At 39.9% G+C, this 20,585-nt stretch overlaps 1 protein-coding gene across 1 annotated transcript in view; it reads left to right on the forward strand.

Moving 5' to 3' along the window:
• LOC120853595 (SUMO-interacting motif-containing protein 1-like) overlaps positions 1 to 20,585 on the forward strand; it is a 74,635-nt gene that overhangs the window by 19,277 nt on the left and 34,773 nt on the right. The window contains exons 2-4 of the mRNA XM_040227554.1: positions 11,917 to 13,422; positions 16,976 to 17,208; positions 17,965 to 18,034. Of these exons, the coding sequence (XP_040083488.1) occupies positions 11,917 to 13,422; positions 16,976 to 17,208; positions 17,965 to 18,034 (1,809 nt within the window). The remainder of the gene's footprint in view (positions 1 to 11,916; positions 13,423 to 16,975; positions 17,209 to 17,964; positions 18,035 to 20,585) is intronic.

Consider the following 20,585-nt stretch of genomic DNA (forward strand, 5'->3'; position numbering starts at 1 on the left):
CACAGTCCAACTCTAACATCCATGCATGACCACTGGAAAAACCATAGCCTTGACTAGATGGACCTATGTTGGCAAAGTAATGTCTCTGCTTTTGAATAGGCTATCTAGGTTGGTCATAACTTTCCTTCCAAGGAGTAAACATCTTTTAATTTCATGGCTTCAGTCACCATCTGCAGTGATTTTGGAGCCCTCAAAAAATAAAATCTGCCACTGTTTCCAGTGTTTCCCAATCTATTTCCCATGAAGTGATGGGACCAGATGCCATGATCTTCGTTTTCTGAATGTTGAGCTTTAAGCCAACTTTTTCACTCTTCTCTTTCACTTTCATCAAGAGGCTTTTGAGTTCCTCTTCACTTTCTGCCATAAGAGTGGTGTTATCTGCATATCTGAGGTTATTGATATTTCTCCTAGCAATCTTGATTCTGGCTTGTGTTTGTTCCAGCCCAGCGTTTCTCATGATGTACTCTGCGTATAAGTTAAATAAGCAGGGTGACAATATACAGCCTTGACGTACTCCTTTTCCTATTTGGAACCAGTCTGTTGTTCCATGTCCTGTTCTAACTGTTGCTTCCTGACCTGCATACAGGTTTCTCAAGAGGCAGGTCAGGTGGTCTGGTATTCCCATCTCTTTCAGAATTTTCCATAGTTTATTGTGATCCACACAGTCAAAGGCTTTGTCATAGTCAATAAAGCAGAAATAGATGTTTTTCTGGAACTCTCTTGCTTTTTCGATGATCCAGCAGATGTTGGCAATTTGATCTCTGGTTCCTCTGCCTTTTCTAAAACCAGCTTGAACATCTGGAAGTTCATGGTTCACATATTGCTGAAGCCTGGCTTGGAGAATTTTGAGCATTACTTTACTAGTGTGTGAGATGAGTGCAATTGTGTGGTAGTTTGAGCATTCTTTGGCATTGCCTTTCTTTGGGACTGGAATGAAAACTGACCTTTTCCAGTCCTGTGGCCACTGCTGAGTTTTCCAAATTTTCTGGCATATTGAGTGCAGCACTTTGACAGCATCATCTTTTAGGATTTGATTTCCAGTTGATTTAGCTCAACTGGAATTGAAATAGCTCAACTGGAATTCCATCACCTCCACTAGCTTTGTTTGTAGTGATGCTTCCTAAGGGCCCACTTGACTTCAAATTCCAGGATGTCTGGCTCTGGGTGAGTGATCACACCATTGTGGTTATCTTGGTCATGAATATCTTTTTTGTATAGTTCTTCTGTATATTCTTGTCACCTCTTTTCTGCTTCTTTTAGGTCAGTACAATTTCTGTCCTTTATTGTGCCCATCTTTGCATGAAATGTTCCCTTGGTATCTCAAATTTTCTTGAAGAGACCTCTAGTCTTTCCCATTCTACTGTTTTCCTTTATTTCTTTGCACTGAGCACTGAGCAAGGCTTTCTAAGAAGATCATACAGACTGATAATTACCTAAAACGTAAATGGATCAAATGTACCAACCAAAAGACATAGACTGGCTAGGCAGATGAAAACATGTGCATGTATACATTTCCACTTACCACGTCACTCTTCTTGACCCCCACAAATTGTCTGTAATTATTTTGTATTGTTAAGTGAATCATATTCTTATTATGGCTTGCAGTTATAATTATCTTGGGTTTTTTTTCTGGCTATTCATTTTGAAAACTGATGAACATCTTTCACTATGGTGACTGTCTAACTATTATTCACTTAATACCATTGTATCATGATTTGTCAGCAGAGAAATAATAGAATTCTATATCACCAAAACTGTAATTTAATAGAAAAACCTTTAATCACTTTTAAAAATCCAGATGCAAATCAGAATTATCTTGAAATTTTTTGTAAAATACAAATGCTCATGTATTGCTTTTTTTATCTCCAGAGTTCCAGATAGGTTTCTAATAAGCAGTCATGTTTAAAAAGAACTGGACTATATGATGATCTTTTACTTTTATCTAGTTTGTTTCACTTTTTCTATTTAGTATTGAGTGCTTTCATTTCATTTAGTTTGCTTGCCAATTTCTCCATCTCTTTTTTTTCCTGGTGTTCTTTCTCAAGCCTTTATCAAGTTTAATAGAAAAATTTTGTATGCATATATATAAATAATATGTGTAATATATGTTTTTTAGAAAACTTACCAATTTTTGCCTAAACATTTATGAAACTTTGATTCTACTTGTTTGACTTAGTTTGAGTAGAGTGCTAGATTTATAATTAAAAAAACAGATATGCAGCAAGCAACAGCGGTTTACTATATAGCACAGGGAACTATAGTCAATATCTTCTAGTAATCTATAATGGAAAATAATTTCAATAATAATATTTGTATGTAAGTATGACTGAATCACCTTGCTCTGCACCTGAAACAGTGTAAGTCAATTATACTTCAATAAAATATGTATATTAATAAAAAAGAAGTCAGACATAAAAGGCCACGTAATTATGATTCCATTTATATGAAATATTAGAATGGGCAGATTCATAGAGACAGGAAAAGGATATATAGGTCAGATAGCTGGAGACTGATATAATAGCTATGTTACTAATAGTGCTTAGTTAGAATAAGCTTCATGGATCTGTAGCTCCGTTTGGCTCCCTAAAACTATAATTAAATTTAATGCTCCTTTGTCCCCTTCCTACTTAACAAGCTTCAAGTTAAAAGCCTGCATGGTAACCTTACCCATGGAAAAAGCAGATAGGATCTTTAGGGAAGAGGGCTTAAAACAAAGAAAGGGGACCCTGAGTTCAGCCCTTGGTTCTAATTTCACCAAATAATGAAGCCATTCCATTTGCCTTGTTGGAAAAGAGTGATAGGTAGAGAGAAACCTAAAGTATCTCTATTGTTTTCAGTCATGTTGAATGGAAGGTCCATATGTGAGGTATGGAAGATGAGCTTTCCACCTCAAAATTGTTTTTTTTTTAGATTCAGTTGATGTTTCTTGAGCACTTTGCCATTTTCCAAAAGATGCTGTGCCAGTCATTATGGCATTATGCTCAGTCCTAGAGGGAAAGATAAGCAGCCGATATTGGAATATTGTAAAAAGACCTGGATCTAGGAACTTCTTCCTTCAGCAATATGACTGACTGACTTTAAAGGGATCTCTGCTAAAACAACAACTAGATTCTGAAAGGAACTAATTTTTCCCGCTTGCTGGGTTGGCAGGAATTAACAGAAACCTAGAAGGAGAAAAGTAAAAGTAAAACCAAAATCATGAGATAACCTGGACTGGTGACGAACAAATCCCATTAGCAGCACCATAATCAGGAAGTAAGTCTTGGACCAGCCCCTTGAAGCTGTAAACAAATGAGACTTCTCATTTAAACAGATCCAGAAACCCAGAAGTCGTTTGCTTTCTGGGTTTTAGTTTTTATAGCTAGAAAATATGAATGATATTCACCTCACAGGGTTATTGTGAGGCATCTGGGTCAGAAAATAGGGTTATTGGGGTAGACAAGGGCTTTATGGGCTTATTGCTGGGTTTCATTCTGCAGATGCAGACTGTTAGAGGGCCTTCTTGTTGTTTAGTTGCTATGTCATGTCCAGCTCTTCTGTGACCCCATGGACTATAGCCTGCCACGCTCCCCTGTCCATGGGATTTCCCAGGCAGGAATACTGGAGTGAGTTGACATTTCCTTCTCCAGGGAATCTTTCTAACCCAGGGACTGAATCCAAGTCTCCTGCATTGGCAGGCGAATTTTTTACCACTAAGCCACCAGGGAAGCCCATTGGAGAGTCTTAGTCATCTGTATTTCCATCTGATGACATAATTATTAAAACTAGAAAGATAATTTGTTATCTCTGAAAACTTAGAGTAATATGTGATAAAATGCAAAATAATTAAGAGTTAGGACTATCGGAGGACAATGAGATGAGAGGATAAACAAACAATTGTCATGAGATTAAATTTATTCATTTACCTAATGAGTTAATAAATACTACGAGTTGAAGTAAAATACTCTGTAAGGGTACAGGATACAAGAATAAGTTACTGTCTAATGAGGGCAAGGATATGGAAGTGCTCTGTGATATGCACTAAAGTGATATTGGTATGTGCAGAGTGCTTTGGAGTAACCAAAAAGGTAAGCAATAAGCTCTCCAAGGTTGAGCAATGCAGTTGAATTGTGCTTCCAATCTGTGAAACTCACCTGCCAAAATACTCCCTGAGTGCCCAGTTAAAAATCAGGCAGACACTAGTGAGAAATCTACTGAAAGATAGCTTCATAGGGCAATATCTATGAATTTGCTGCTCTTTTAACAGACTGCATTCCCTAATCCCTTACCACTTAAGTGACAGAAAGCTGTAATTTTTATGGTTTTGAAATGTCAGGGGATAGAGGTAAAGGATAGCAGAGTAGCAAAGAATTAGGGCTGCAATCCCTAATCTCTTGAAGCAAGAAAATCACAGTAAGAGCAAACCCCAAAATTAAAGTAAAATTTCTGCCCAAATGAGAACCACCCTGTCCCTCACCACCAAAAGGTCAGGTCAAAAGGGTAGCAGCTGGAAAGCATAAGAACAAAGATACCAGCACCTACGTTGTGTGAAGGAGATGAAGCTTGCACTTTGACTTCAGGCAGATTAACTACTAGAGCAACAACAACAATGAAAGGACAATTTTTGGAAGAAAACAATCAAATCATTACATGTAGCTATAAAACTCAATTTTCAACCAAAAATTACTAGACATTCAAAAAAAACAGAAGTGTGACTCATTCTCAGGGGGAGAAAAGAAAAGGAGGCAGTCAATGGAATCTGACTGGAATGAGCTTACGTGTTGGATTTAACAAAAACTTCAAAATAATTACTATAAATACATTTATTCGGTTAAAGAAAATATGACATCAGTGAGTGAATAGATAGAAAATCTCAGCAGAGAAATGAAAGCTATAAGAAACAGAAATTCAGTTCATGAAAACAGAAAATTTGGATATTAGAGAGACACCCACAGGGAAGACAGTGTGAAGACACACAGGGAGAAGATGGCCATGTGGTGGGAGTGCTGCACCTGCGAGCCGAGGAGTGCTGCGGACTGCTGGTGGGCAGAGACTAGATGAGCCCAGGAGGGCATCTCCCCTACGGCCCTGAGAGCATGGCCCTGCTGATGCCTCAGTTTTGGACTTCAGAGCTGTGAGACAATAAAGTTCTGTAATTTTTAGAAAAGAAAAGTTCAGGAGTTTAAAAATACAGTAACTAAAATTTTAAAGTAACTAGATGGGCTCAATGGCAAATTAGGAAAGAAAGCAGGTGATGGCAGGTGGAGAGGGATAGAGATGTTTTGAGATAGAACAGTAGAAACCACCCAATTTTAAGAATAGAGTAGAATAAAAGATGGAAAAAGTTGAACAGAACATCAGAGATCTGCAAGGAAATACCAAGTAATTCAAAAAATAGAGTCTTTTAAGGAGAGGTGGGAATAACTGTAAAAAAATTTTTTAAGAAATAATGGCTGAAATTTTCTCAAATTTGGTGAGGAAAAAAATGAGTTACACATCCTAGAAGCAGAGCAGACTCAAGACAAGATGAACACGAAGAAAACCACTACTTTACTGTCCAGAAAAAAATGTGTTACATAGGGACTTCCTTGGTGGTCCACTGATTAGGAATCTGCCTGCCAGTGTGGGGGACACAGGTTCGATCCCTTGTCCAGGAAGATCCTGTGGCAACTAAAAACCCATGCACCACAGCTACTGAGCCCACACTCTAGAGCCCGAGAGCCGCAGCAGGGAAGCCTTTGTGCTCCAGCACCGGTGCTCCACGACAGGAGAGGCCACTGCAGTGAGAACTCCGTGCATCTCAGCTAGAGAGCAGCCCCCACTTGCTGCAGCTAGAGAAAAGTCTGCATGGCAATGGAGAACCAGCACAGCCAAAAATAAATAATTTTTTAAAAAATAAGGACAAAATAGTGACAGTTTCAGATAGAATGAGAGAATTTATCATTAGCACTCCTGTACTATAAGATATTTTAGCTGAAGGGAAATGACACCAAATGGCACATTGGATCTACACAAATGAAGGAACTAGGAATTGTAAATATGTGTATAAAAGAAAGTATTTTCTTCTATTAATTTCCTTAAAAATGAATAACTGAAAGTAAATACTTAGGCTGTATATATATAAGTATAATATATATGACAATAAAAATAAAGAATGGGGCACAAGGCAATAAATATTTTGTAAGATTTCTACTTTTTTATCTTAAGTATTTTAATATTTTTCCTAAGTACACTGGAATAAATTGAATCTGTATACTGTAACCACATGAAAAATGTAAAAGTGTTAGTCGCTCAGTTGTGTCCAACTCTTTGGGACCCCATGGACTATAGCCCTCCAGGCGCTGGTGTTCGTGGAATTTTCCAGGGAAGAACACTGGAGTGGGTAGCCATTCCCTTCTCCATGTAATCTTCCCAAGCCATGGATCGAACCCAGGTCTCCTGCATTGCAGGCTGATTCTTTACTATCTGAGCCACAGGAAAGCCCCTGTAACCACATGTGTGCTAAGTCACTTCAGTCATGTCCAACTCTTTGCGACCCTTTGGACTGTAGCCCACCAGGTTCCTCTGTCCATGAGATTCTCCAGCCAAGAATACTGGAGTGGGTTGCCACGCCCTCTTCCAGGGGATCTTCCAACCCAGGGATTGAACCCAGGTCTTTTACATCTCCTGCATTGGCAGGTGGGTTCTTTACTTCTAGCAGCACCTGGAAAGCCCAAATAAGAGCTGAAGAGAGGTGTTAGACTGAAGCCCACCATGCTGCTCTGTCCACGGAATTCTCCAGGCAAGAATGAACACTGGATTGAGTTGCCATTCCCTTCTCCAGGGGATTTTCCTGACCCAGGGATCAAACCCAGGTCTCCTGCATTGCAGGCAGATTCTTTACCATCTGGGCCACTAGAAAAGCCCTTGAGTAACCATTAAGAATATAATTTAAAAAATATAGCTAGAACCCCAACAGAGGAATTAAAATGGAATTCCAAAATATATATATGATTAACTCAAAGGAGAGTGGGAAAGGAGGAACAGAGGAAGAGTTAACAGATAGGACAAATAAGAAATAAATATATGGATGCAGATATATCAACAGTTAAGTGTAAATGAACCAAAAACTAATCAGAAGGCAGAGGTGGTCAGATTAGACAAAAAAGCAATAACAGCTATTAGCTATTTATATGTGGTGCAGTTTAAATACAAAGACACAAATATGTGGAGAATAGAAAGATAGAAATACACTAGGCAAACAATATGCATAAGAAGATGTCTCTATTATTTACCAGAAAAAATAGACATCAGTACAAGGAAGATTGCTGGAGACTTGAGAGGATAAATGTTGTTTTAACAATGATAAATGGGTTAATACATTAAGAAAGTAGAATAATTTTAAGTATATTATTACACTTAATAAACGGAATTTCAAAATACATGAAGCAAAAACTAACCAAACACAAGAGAAAAATGGTCAAAGCCACAATCTTAGTTGGACACTTTAATACACTCAGTAATTAATAGCACAGCTGCATTGCTTCAAAGGTGAAGAAAGTCAAAGATCCAAAAGTTGTCAACAGCCATGACCTAATTGACATTTATAGCCAACAATTGCAGAATGCGCATTTTTTCCCCCAAATATACAAGGAACATTCAGCAAGTAGGCCATGTTTTATGTAGGGCATAAAACAAGCCTCAGTGTAGTTCCAAAGATTGAGATTTTACAGGGTTTTGTTTTCTGACCATAGTGATGGTAAGCTTGAACTGCATGATTATAAAATGACTTTGTATTTAAAATTGTGGGATGAAGCTACAGCAGTACTTAACAGGAAAATTTCTAGCTTTAAATGCTAATGTTAGAAAAGAAAGATTTCAAAAATCAAGTTATCTAAGCTTCCACATTAAGAAGGTAGAAGAACTTCCCTGGTGGTACAGTGGATGAGAATCCATCTGCCAATGCAGGGGACACAGATTCCATCTTGTCTAGGAAGATTCCACGTGCTGTGGAGCAATGAAGCCCATGCACCACAACTACTGAGCCCACACACCTAGAGTCTGTGCTCCACAACAAGAGGACTCACCACAATGAGAACCCATGCCCTGCAATGAAGAGTAGTCCCTAGGCACAGCAGTGAAGACCCAGCACAACCAAAGATAAATATAAGATGAATAAAGGTTTTAAAAAAGAAGTTAGAAAAAGAAGGCAAATTCAAACCCACAGTAAATAGAATGAAGGAAATGATAATGATAACAATAGAAATAAAGGAAATAGATGAAAAACCTGGTCCTTTGTAAATATCAGTAAAATTGATAAACTTCCAGCTAGGCTGATTGGGGGGAAAATGCAGAGGATATAAGTTACCAATATTGAGCATAAAAAAGAAAATTGGGGATAAATCTATATGGAGTTTAGAATTTAAAAGATATTTAACACTATTTTGAATGACTTTATGCTAATAAATTTGACAATTTAGATGAAATAGACCAGTTTCACAAGTCACAAAATTAACACAAGATGTAGAAAATGTTAATAGCCTTATGTCTTCCAAATTTTAACTACAAAGCAAATTTTAGGCCCAGATAGCTTCACTTCTATAAACACTGAAGAAAGATGGGGTACCAATCCAACAACAGCCTGAATAGAGGGGATGAGAATAGTTCCCAAGTCACTTTAAGAAGCCAGTTTTATTTTGATAGCAAAACCAGTAAAAGAAATTATAAGAATAGAAAACTACAAACTACAAAGGGGAAGGTTTTGACAGAGGATGAGATGGTTGGATGGCATCACTGACTCAGTGGACATGAGTTTGAATAAACTCTGAGAATTGGTGATGAACAGGGAGGCCTGGAATGCTGCAGTCCATGGGGTCACAAAGAGTTGGACACGACTGAGCAACTGAACTGAACTGAACTGAATATCCCTCAAGAATATGTAAAGATTCTTAACAAAATATTGATAAACCAAACTGTCAAAAAAGAGTAATACATTATAACCAAGTGGAATTTTCCCCAGGACTAATTTAACATTAGAAAATCAATGAATATAATTTTTTGATATTAATAGTACAAGAGAAAACCATAAAATAACAGGTACAGAAAAATAATTTGATTAATGACCATTCCCAATTAAAACTTTCAGAAAACAAAATAAGGAAAGTTTCTCAACATGATATGGGGCATCTATGAAAACAACACAGCTAACATGGTGCTTAATGATTATATGTCTGCTCTTAGCACTTTTATTGAGATTGTGCTGAATGCCTTAGCCACTGCAGTGGTGATGAAAGGAAATAAAAGGCATGCAGATTGAAAAGGAAGAAATAAAACTCTTTTATTTACAGACATGATTTTTTATATGGGAAACCTTAAGAAATCTACAAAAAAAAAGTTACTTGAACTAGTAAATGAATTTAGCTAGGTCAAAGGACACAGGGATAATACACATACATAAATCAATAGTATTGCTTTATACTAGCAATGAATAATTGGAAAATGAAAAAAAATTTCCGTTTTCAATATCATTTAAAAGCATCACATTCTTTGGGATCAAAAGAAAAGTTTTGGGGACTTCCCTGGTGGTTTAGTGGATAAAACGCCATGCTCCCAATACAGGAGGCCCAGCTTTAATCTCTGATCAGGGAACTAGATCCTACATGCTACAAATATGACATGGTACAACCAAATAAATAAATATATATTTTTAAAGTGTTTCTTCAAGAGAGTGATATATGTGTAATTGTGGCTGATTTGCATTGCTGTATGGTAGAACCAACACAACATTGCAAAGCAATTTTCCCCCAATTAAAAATAAATTTTAAAAAAGGAAAAGGTTTATATAGATGCAGTAGGGAAATAAGGAAGGAAACAAATAATTTGAGACGAGAAGTGATCTGGAAGAATTTTCAGACACAGTGATATCTGTGCTGATTCTTGAAAGACAAGTAACTTTCAAACAATCAAACAAATAGTCATTTCAGGCAAAAGAAAGAACCATAAGCAAACATAAAGATAGAAATACTGAGAAAGCATGGCATATTTAAGGATCTGAAGTATTTCTATGTGATTTGCTCAAATGAGGAAGAGAAATCAGGAAGACACTAAATTATGAAGGACTCTAGCTCAGCTAAAGGGCTTCCTGATGGCTCAGAGGTTAGAGTCTGCCTGCAATGTGGGAGATCCGGGTTCAGTCCCTGGGGTGGGAAGATCCCTTGGAGAAGGAAATGGTAATCCACTCCAGTTTTCTTGCCTGGAGAATCCCATGGAGGGAGGAGCCTGGTGGGCTACAGTCCACGGGGTCGCAAAAAGTCAGACACAACTGAGCTACTTCACTTTCTTTCACTTTCTAGCTCAGCTGGTAAAGAATCCACCTGCAATACAGGAGATCCCAGTTCGATTCCTGTTGTCGGGAAGATCCCCTGGAGACAGGATAGGCTACCAACTCCAGTATTCATGGGCTTCCCTGGTGGCTCAGACAGTAAAGAAACAGCCTGCAATCTGGGAGACCTGGGTTTGAACCCTGGGTTGGGAAGATCCCCTGGAGAAGGGAACGGCTACCCACTCCAGTATTCTTGCCTGGAGAATTCCATGGACGGAGGAGCCTGGCAGGCTATATAGTCCATGGGGTTGCAAAGAGTGGGACACGACTGAGGGACTTCAACTTTTTCATGCGTCTTACTAAGGCCTTTGTCCTTTATCCTGTACCTCATATGGTGGGTTTTAAGTGAAAGAGACATGATAATATTGTGTTTTAGGAGTTGGCCATGGCAGAGGAGTTCAATTCAGACCTTACAGCTCTTTATGTTGAGTTCAGCCAGCAGTAGAGAGGCAGTGATGCTCTATGGCTGCTTCTTAGGAGTGAGGCATTTGGTTTCACCAAGCAACCCCTATTCCAGGATTAGATGCATGCCAACTTCTCACTTGACTCACCCAGAATCCTGTGTCCAGCTTTGGTGCTGTTGACAGTGGTAACCATCACATTTGCTAAAAGAAATAGTGTGGAAACTGTGGTAGCAGCGATAGTATTGGTAGCCCAGCAGTTGCTACCTAATATACCAGTGGCAGTGGTACCCAACCAAGTGAAGAGACACCTGGAAGATAGAGCGATATTATTCCTGGCTCCTGACACAGAGGTTGTTTAAGTACCTCAACTGGCATCATTAGACTTTGTGAACTGCTTAATCATTTTGCCAAGGAATGGTAGTGAAGATAGAAGATATTTCTGTAATTAATGTAGGCTTAAACTTACAATGGTTAGGTTTATAACCCTTATTGTATTATCCTCCATATCTGACTATAAGCTGATTATACATTGAATGAGGTGGTACATTCTTAGGGCCTAACAGGAAAAGAAAGAAACAGGCCTGGGTTTGAGTGTCTTTCTCTGCTTCATAGCTAAATAATTCATAACCCTCTAAACTCTAGTTCCCCAACCTGTGTAATGGAGATGATAATGCCTTCCTGATGATAAAATGGCTTCCTGACAGGGTAACTGTGAAAATTAAAGATGTATGGAAGCACTCACCGTGTTCTTGGCACAAAGTAGATTCTCTTGTACTAGCTCCCCTTCTTTTGCTTCTATTGTAGGTTATCCTGTGTATTTGCTTTTCCAAACAAAGGTTGCTTTTCACTTTGACTTAAGGTTGAAATCTTCGCTACTACTCCCCTGTCTACCATGGATCATAAAACATTTCCCTCTGTGCCCTCTGTTATGTGCTTATGGCCTTTGGATAATTTAAGAAGGTATGGAAGTTGGCAGCTTTGACAATAGTGAAATTTTGACCAAAGGAAATAAACTAATACTTACGTTACACAAGATATGTAAATTGCCAGCGAAATGAAAAGGTAAAATAGGTTTAGGCTTAAAAGTTAAGCTTTAAGTCCTCTTAGATAAAGCTAAGACACCCCCTCTCCCCCTATAACTTAACCTCTTATCTTCTCACAATCCTTCAACAGGACATCATCGACTTAACTAGAGAAACCAGACCAAGGGCAAAGGATCGCAGTGGACTCTGTGTGATTGACCTAACAGGATCTGAGGAAGAAAGTAGACCTATTGCCACGCTTGACTTGACTCTAGAACCTGTTGCTCCTTCCCAGAAAGAGCCAGCCAGTCTTCAAGCATGTGCCAGCCTCTCCAGCAAAGAGGTAATGGAAGGGTGGGTGGACAGAAGCTCTAGGCCTGCAGCACGGAGAATCATCAACAGTGATCCTGTGGACTTGGACCTTTTGGAAGAAACAGCATTCGAAGGTCCCCAGCCACCCATGTCTATCAGAGGGGACTCTGTTTACCCAGTAGAGCCGAACTGTAGCTCAACCATATTCAAAGGTGACCTCAGCTTCTTGGCAAGCCTACAATCCTCTTCAAATATTCACTCCCTCCCCCAGACCAGCAATAATAGTAGCAGTAACCATCAAAGGATACCCTTGCCATGCCCACAGCAAGATGTGCCATACCCACCACAAGCCTTGCCATGCCCACTGCGAGCCTCACCATGTCCACCTCGAGCCTCCTCATGCCCACCGCGAGCCTTGTCATGCCCATCACAAACGATGCAGTACCAGCTACAAACTGTGCCTCACCTGCCTCAGGAAGAGCCATGTCCTCCTCAAGACATGCCCTGCCCTCAGAATGTGCCAGGCCCCCAGCAGGGTATGCCAAGTCCACCTCATGATTCATCATGGCCTCCTCAGTGCTCACCAAGCCCACCTCAAGACTCACTCTGCCCACCGCAACACTCACTGGGCCTACCTCAAGATGTACCAGGTCCACCTCAGAATATGTCATATCTGGAAGATGTGGTCCATCTACAGGGCGTGCCACAGTCCCTGGGAGACATGCCACAGTCATCCGAAGATATGCCGCTGTCACCAGTCAGCACGCCGCAGTCACCGAGAGGCATGCCACCGCCTCTGGTCAGCATGCCGCAGCCACCCGCAGATGCGTCACAGTCACCCGTCAACACACCCCCATCAGCAGGTGCGCCACCATCAGCGGGAGATGTGCCCGCGTCACCAGCAAGTGTGCCACTTTCATCTAGAGAAGTCTCACACTTATCAGGAGATGCCCTGCATTCACTTGGGGACATGCCACCCCCAGTTGGACAGTTGGCTCATTTACCAAAAATCGGGCCTGCCTCTCCGCAGAATGACATACAGAACCGTGACACTCCTATGGATATCTCAGCTCCAGCCTCTCCAAGCTCCTTTCCCAGCCCACAGTCCCCAGAGTTTGAGACTTCCTTAGAGGAAGTTCCTTGGCTCTCTGTCACAGAATATCCAGCCAGAAAAGAGAGATCACTGTCAGAGCCTGTCAACCCTGGGTGTGCCCTGATACAGACACAGATACCGCAAGGCGGGTTGTACAACAGACCGTGCCTACATAGACTGAAGTACTTCTTACGACCTCCAGTGCATCACCTCTTCTTCCAGACACTAATACCAGATAAAGACACAAGAGAGGTGAGCTAACATGCCTTCCTTTGGGGATCAAGTGTCCTTTGTATAGGCCTTGTATATGCTCAAGGGGGTCCACACATGAGAGAATAGGACCAGTTGAGTTTCACATTATCTTTCTCCCATTTGTGGAACCATCCAATATAGAATGGGTCCGGGTTCAAATTCAGCCTCACACTTAGAAACCAGCACTGGAGACATCACATTGTTGTAGTTCAGTCGCTAAGTCATGTCTGACTCTTTGTGACCCTATTGACTGCAGCGCGCCAGGCTCCTCTGTCCTCCACGATCTCCCAAAGTTTGTTCAGATTCATGTCCACTGAGTAGGTGATGCTATCTAACCATCTCATCCTCTGGTGCCCCTTTCACCTTTTGCCTTCAATCTTTCCCAGCATCAGAGTCTTTTCCAGTGAGTCGACTCTCTGCATCAGGTGACCAAAGTATTGGAGTTTCAGCTTCAACATCAGTCCTTCCAATAAATATTCAGGACTGATTTCCTTTAGAATTGACTGGTTTGATCTCATTGCAGTCCAAGGGACTTTCAAGAATCTTCTCCAGCACCACAGTTCAAAAGCATCAGTTCTTTAGTGCTCAGCTTTCTTTGTGATCTAACTCTCACATCCATCCACAACTACTGGAAAAACTATAGCCTTGACTAGATGGACTTTAGTGGGCAAAGTAATGTCTCTGCTTTTTAATATGCTGTCTAGGTTGGTCATAGCTTTTCTTCCAAAGAGCAAGTGTCTTAATTTCATGGCTGCAGTCACCATCTACAGTGATTTGGAGCCCCAGAAAATAAAGTCTGTCACTGTTTCCATTGTTTCCCCATCTGTCTGCCTTGAAGTGATGGGACCGGATGCCATGCCCTTAGTTTTTTGAATGTTGAGTCTTAAGCCAGTCATTAGGGAACTGCAAAAAAAAAAAAAAAAAAATCATATCTGCTAGGATCACTCTAATAATATTTTTATTGAAATATAGTTGGTTTACAATATCATGTTAGTTTCAAGTGTATAGCTGAGTGGTTCCATTATTTTTTCAGATTATACTCCATTATAGGTTTTCACAAGATGTTGAATATAATCCCCTATATTAGAAAACCCTCCAATGTCCCCCTCCAGTGCAGGGGACATTGGTTCAATCCCTGGTTGGGGAACTAATATCCCACATGCCATGGGGCAGCTAAGCCCAAGTGCTGCAGCTACTGAGCCCACGTGCTCTGGAGCCCACATAGCACAACTAGAGAGAAGCCTGTGTGCTGCCGCTTGCTAAGCTATACAGTAATTCGCCCAGTGACTTCCTGGCCAGGCTCTATGCTGCCACTTAATTAACTCTGCTGAGTCTCTTTCACTTTAGCTCTAGAATGGGTCATAACGCCTGTATCACGCCATTGTTTGGTTTAAAGGTAAACACATAGACACATGAAGCAACCTTTCAGGGTTTATAGAAATGTTCTATGAATAGTAGTTCCCCTTAAGGATAAGGGCATTAGAACAGTTTATAAACTTTATCTAAAATTTGTAGAGGTCCCCATTTGTAGGCAAGTAATGAATAAAATACAGTTTCAAGATCATAAAGTGCATCACACATAAAATAGTCACCGAGCAAGATTTTTATTCTTCTCTTGCTCTTAATTCTTATTACATACTATTTACAGTGTTGGTTTCTCATCAGTGAGATCAGCGGAGTTCTACTCAGGTGGCTTGAGACGTAAGAAAACTAGCTGAACTTCTTTCCTCCAAAATGCTAACTGCCCTCTCCCTAGAAGGGCAATTCTAGCAATCACTATTTTACTGTTACACGTAAACTGTCAAAATTTTGTCTAGTTGGTGTTTCAAAATTAATGCTTATTCTCAGATTTTGAAATAATGCTTGCTTGCTTAGTATAAAACATTTTAAAGTATATAATATTAAAAAATAATTACCCACATGATGCTATCAGTCAGCATTTATTAATATTAATAGTTGGGTATATTTCCTTCCTTTTGGCCTTTTTGTAGGCACTTTAAATTTTTTAATAATTGGGAGTTTTAACAAAAATATATTTATTATTGTTGGGTTTGTTGTTTATAGAGAGTATGAATGTAGAGGGTAGCTCTGAAGTAATAGCACCATATGAAACCAACTTCTGTTTCATGACAAGTGCTTTCTCTCTAAGTCTGTTTCCTTATGTATGAAATAGGAATAATAATAACATGTATTTCTTAGAGTTGTGAGAATTAAGTGAGAATAAGTTAGATGTTAAAAAAATTATTATAATTATTTTTATTATACTATTCCCATAACAGACTTTTTAGCATTTGTTTTTCTTCTGATTATTTGTCTATTACAGAAAAAGTGAAAAATACAAAGGTACATACAGAGGAAAAAGTATCCATCATTTCACCACCTAGATAATGGAAAGTTTTTTTACACATTCTCAGTCTATATACGTGCTGTTTGAGGGTAGGGGCAGGGGGTGAAGCAGCTTAATATTTACTCTTGACTAAAAAATAAAAAAGGCCTCTGGTCCCATCACTTCACGGCAAATAGATGGGGAAAGAGTGGAAACAATGTCAGACTTTATTTTGGGGGGGCTCCAAAATCACTGCAGATGGTGATTGCAGCCATGAAATTAAAGACGCTTACTCCTTGGAAGAAAAGTTATGACCAACCTAGATAGCATATTGAAAAGCAGAGACATTACTTTGCCAACAAAAGTCCATCTAGTCAAGGCTATGGTTTTTCCATTGTTCATGTATGGATGTGAGCGTTGGACTGTGAGGAAAGCTGAGTGCCAAAGAATTGATGCTTTTGAACTGTGGTGTTGGAGAAGACTCTTGAGAGTCCCTTGGACTGCAAGGAGATCCAACCAGTCCATTCTGAAGGAGATCAGCCCTGGGTGTTCTTTGGAAGGAATGATGCTAAAGCTGAAACTCCAGTACTCTGGCCACCTCATGCGAAGAGTTGACTCATTGGAAAATACTCTGATGCTGGGAGGGATTGGGGGCAGGAGGAAAAGGGGACAACAGAGGATGAGATGGCTGGATGGCATCACCGACTCGATGGACATGAGTTTGAGTGAACTCTGGGAGATGGTGATGGACAGGGAGGCCTGGTGTGCTGTGATTCATGGGGTCACAAAAAGTCGGACACGACTGAGCGACTGAACTGAACTGAACTGAAAAAAAAAATCAACAAATGAAATTCTTCTAACAATGAAACATATTTAAAACATCTTTCTTCATCTTTTTGTTTTAATATCTGATATAGTATCATAACTACCCCTAAATATCTTACCACCCTCACTTCAGAATCAACTTAGGCTAGCTCTTTATTCTTGTACTTTCCTTTCTATGCTATATTTTAACAGATGAAGTCATGTTTACATGTAGAACTTTGAATTCTTATTTAACTTAATATAAGCATTTCCCATATCATTAGAAGTTTTTTAGATAAGGCTTTCCAATCTCAGTTTTTCTAATTATGAATATTTCAAATGCTGTCTTCAACTTTTTCTAGAACCTATGGTGTTTTTGTCTATAGAAACCTATCCTAATTTATTTTCTTTTTATCTCTACAGAACAAGGGTCAAAAATTAGAACCTATCCCTCATCGAAGATTAAGGATGGTGATAAACACCATTGAAGAAAATTTCCCCTTGGGGACTGTGCAGTTTTTGATGGACTTTGTGTCACCCCAGCATTACCCGCCCCGAGAAATTGTGGCTCACATCATCCAGAAAATCCTGCTCAGTGGCTCTGAGACTGTGGATGTTCTAAAGGAGGCCTACATGCTTCTCATGAAAATTCAACAGTATGAACCTTGGCTGTTGGCAAATCTTTTAGGGAACCTGGAATCAGGGCACAATTTTCTCTTGCCTAAGATTTATTCAACTAAATGTTAGAGCGGGTGACAGTATATTAATATTATTTGGATTGCAAGTGACAGGAACTCAATCCAAACTGGCTTTAACAAATGATAAAAGAGAATTTAATGACACATGTTACTAAAAACCTAGAAATCTAGGAGTAAGATGTGACTTAATTCAGCTCCAAAATGGTTTCCAGTATCCATTTTTCAGCTTTACTTTGCTTCTGTTTCTAGGCTTCATATGGTGGCTTTCTCAGACACTCTTAATACAAGAGAGCATCCATTTCCTTTATAATCACATGAGAGTTCTGAAACTGAGTCTTACAGGTTTTAATTGGCATGATATACGACATGAGTCTGTCTTTGAGCCAGTCATGTGAACGGTGGGACAGAATATCATGATTAGCTCAACATGCTTCATAGGCTTCATCCCAGGGTCCTAGTGGGTGAAAGCCACTGGGCTAAGAGTAATAAAGAGTTGATTTCTTCAAGGCAAAATTGGAGTGCTAATGCCTCCCAAAATAGAAGTAGATACTAGGTAGCCAGAAAAAAAAAAATGAAGTTCTACTTCCCTCAGAGACAAGGGTGGGCAAGAGCACTGAGGATAAGAAGAGGCTTCTTGCTTCTATTGTCTTCCAGATCCCATCCTTCCTTCCACTAAAATCTCCAGAATTCTAACTGCTGTCGCTTGACTTTCAGGCTACATCCAGCTAATGTCAAGACGGTGGAGTGGGACTGGAAGCTGCTCGCTTATGTCATGGAGGAAGAGGTAACAACAGTTTGCATGCAGAAATCTTTTGCGGAGGAAGTTTTAACTAGAAACAAAAGTGACAGTAAATCTGGTAGTACAGTCTTTGCCATTATTCCTTCCTTTTAGCTTTTACTCCCCCGATCCAGACCAAAATATTTCTATTGAAGTGGTATGTGCTGTCTTCCAGTTCAAGATTGAATATACTCATTTATTCCTCCTCTTCTTAAGATTTCACTTAAAATAACAGTAAATGAATAGAAGAAGTTATGAACCTACGGCACTGAAAATAAGGGGAAAGACAACAGATTTGAATGAAGACTGGAAAAGCTAAAGGAAATGTAAAAGTGATGACTGATGAGGCTAGGCAGCAAAAGCTACAGGCTAGAACACAGGCTTGCCAAAGAGGAAGGAAATCTGCCCTTTAGAACAGAGAATTTTTGGACTTCTTACATGGGCTTCCCTGGTGACTCAGAGGGTAATACGTCTGCCTGCAGTGCGGGAGACCTGGGTTCGATCCCTGGGTCAGGAAGATCCCCTGGAGAAGGAAATGGAAACCCAATCCAGTACTCTTGCCTCGAGAATCCCATGGATGAAGGAGCCTGGTAGGCTGCAGTCCTGCCAGAGCCTGGTAGGCTGGGATCCCAAAGAGCTGGACACGACTTTACTTTCACTTTCACTTCCTTTCAGTGTAGAGTTGGTGCTCCAGAAAAAAGTCTACATTCTGACCTTTAGGGATCCTTGAGCTTAATTGCCAGCTTTGTGTCTACTTACCCAAAAGAACATGGATGGAACAAATTATTGTCAATTTAGAACTCTGTAGTCAGCCAAGATATTGATCAAGTGTGAGGGTGGAATAAAGACATTTCCAGACATGTACAAGCTTGAAAAAATATTCATACACCTCATTTCATAGGTTACTTGAAGATATGCCTACAAAGAATAGGGGAGAAATCTAATCCAGAAGAATAAGAAAGAGAGGTCCTGAGACTACCATAATAATAGACCTAAAGTCACTCCAGATTGGAGCAAAAAACCACAGGGCTTTAAGAAAGGATGATCTGAGAAATACCACCAAGATGGTAGATAAAGACACTCCAGGCCCTTGTTCCCCAATGGAGACACCAACTTAACAACAATATATGGACCAGAATACCTTTGTGAAAACTCTAGAAACCAGTTGAAAAGTTGCAGTACCCAGACCAAAGCATAACCAAGAAGGGACTCCATTAAAAGGAGTAGGAATGCTTTTGGTATTTTTTGTGTGCCCCTCCCTGTACCCAGCTTAGCGCAATGCTACTGGGAGGAAATCTCCCATACCCTGGCTTCTCCCTCGGGATGGAAACAAAGGAGAGAACATCAAGTCCAGTGTTTTGGCTTGTTATGGGCCTAGTTTTTGTCTTACCTGACTCAGAACACTATTGAAAACCCTGGCTTAGTTTTCTAGCTGAAAAGAAAGGTGAGCACTGCAGCATTTTAGAGCTTCAGAGAGTATGCATTTCCATAAACAGGTACTGGGGGAGCAAGAGACTGTGGCTCTTGAGAAGAAACAAGGGCAAGCTGCTTGGGGAGTTAAAACAGATAAAAGCATACACACAAGCTCAGAAAACATATCTCCAGAAAAGTTCTGAGAGCGCTGAGAACCTTTAGCCAGACTGATTGTTAAGGGCCTTGCCCTGTATGAACTCAATGCATAAAGACTGGGAAAGTTGGTTGTTTTTTTCGAATGTTTAAATCTCAAGAGAAGAGTACAAGGCACACAAAGAAACAGGGAAGTGCGGCCCAATCAAAAGAATGAAATAAAGTTCCAGAAAGTGACCCTAAAGAAATACAAATCTCTGAACTTCCTGAGAAAGAATTTTAAAGATGCTCAAGGAGCTAAAACAGAACACAAACAAAATGAAGCAGGAAAATGATGCATGGACAAAATGAGAATATTAAAATTTTAAACTATAGATAATCAAACATATTCTGGAGCTGAAAAGTATAATAACTGAATTGAAAATTTCAATAGAGGAATTCAACAACAGTCTTGATCAGGCAGGAGGAAAACATATCAGTGAACATGAAGAAAGGTCTTCGAAATCCTTGAGACGGAGTAGCAAAAAGAAAACAGTGAACAAAATTGATGAGCACCTGCGGGACTATGGTGCATCATTAAACAGACCACACATACATTATGGGAAGTCCAGAGAAGGAAAAGAGAGGGGCAGAGAGCCCAGTGATCAAAGAACCTCCCAACTCTGAGGAGAGAAATAGACACACAGAGTCAAGAAGGTTAACACCAGTGAGGGTAAACCAAGGAGACTCACACCAAGAAACGTTATAATCGAACTGTCCAAAGTCAGACTTAAAAGCAGCGAGGAAAAAGTGAATTATCACATACAAGTGAGTTTGTATAAGTCTCTCAGCAAATTCTCAGTGAAGCCATGTAGGTCAGAAGGTAATGGGATGATGTATTCAAAGTTCTAAAAGAAAAGAGCTGTCAACCAAGAATACCATATCTGGCAAAACTTGCCTTCAAGAAATGAGAATGAGCAGCAGGAGAGAAGTGACACGTCGATACAAGAGC

This window comes from Oryx dammah, unplaced genomic scaffold (assembly GCF_014754425.2).
Source record: "Oryx dammah isolate SB20612 unplaced genomic scaffold, SCBI_Odam_1.1 HiC_scaffold_26, whole genome shotgun sequence".
Taxonomy (NCBI): domain Eukaryota; kingdom Metazoa; phylum Chordata; class Mammalia; order Artiodactyla; family Bovidae; genus Oryx; species Oryx dammah.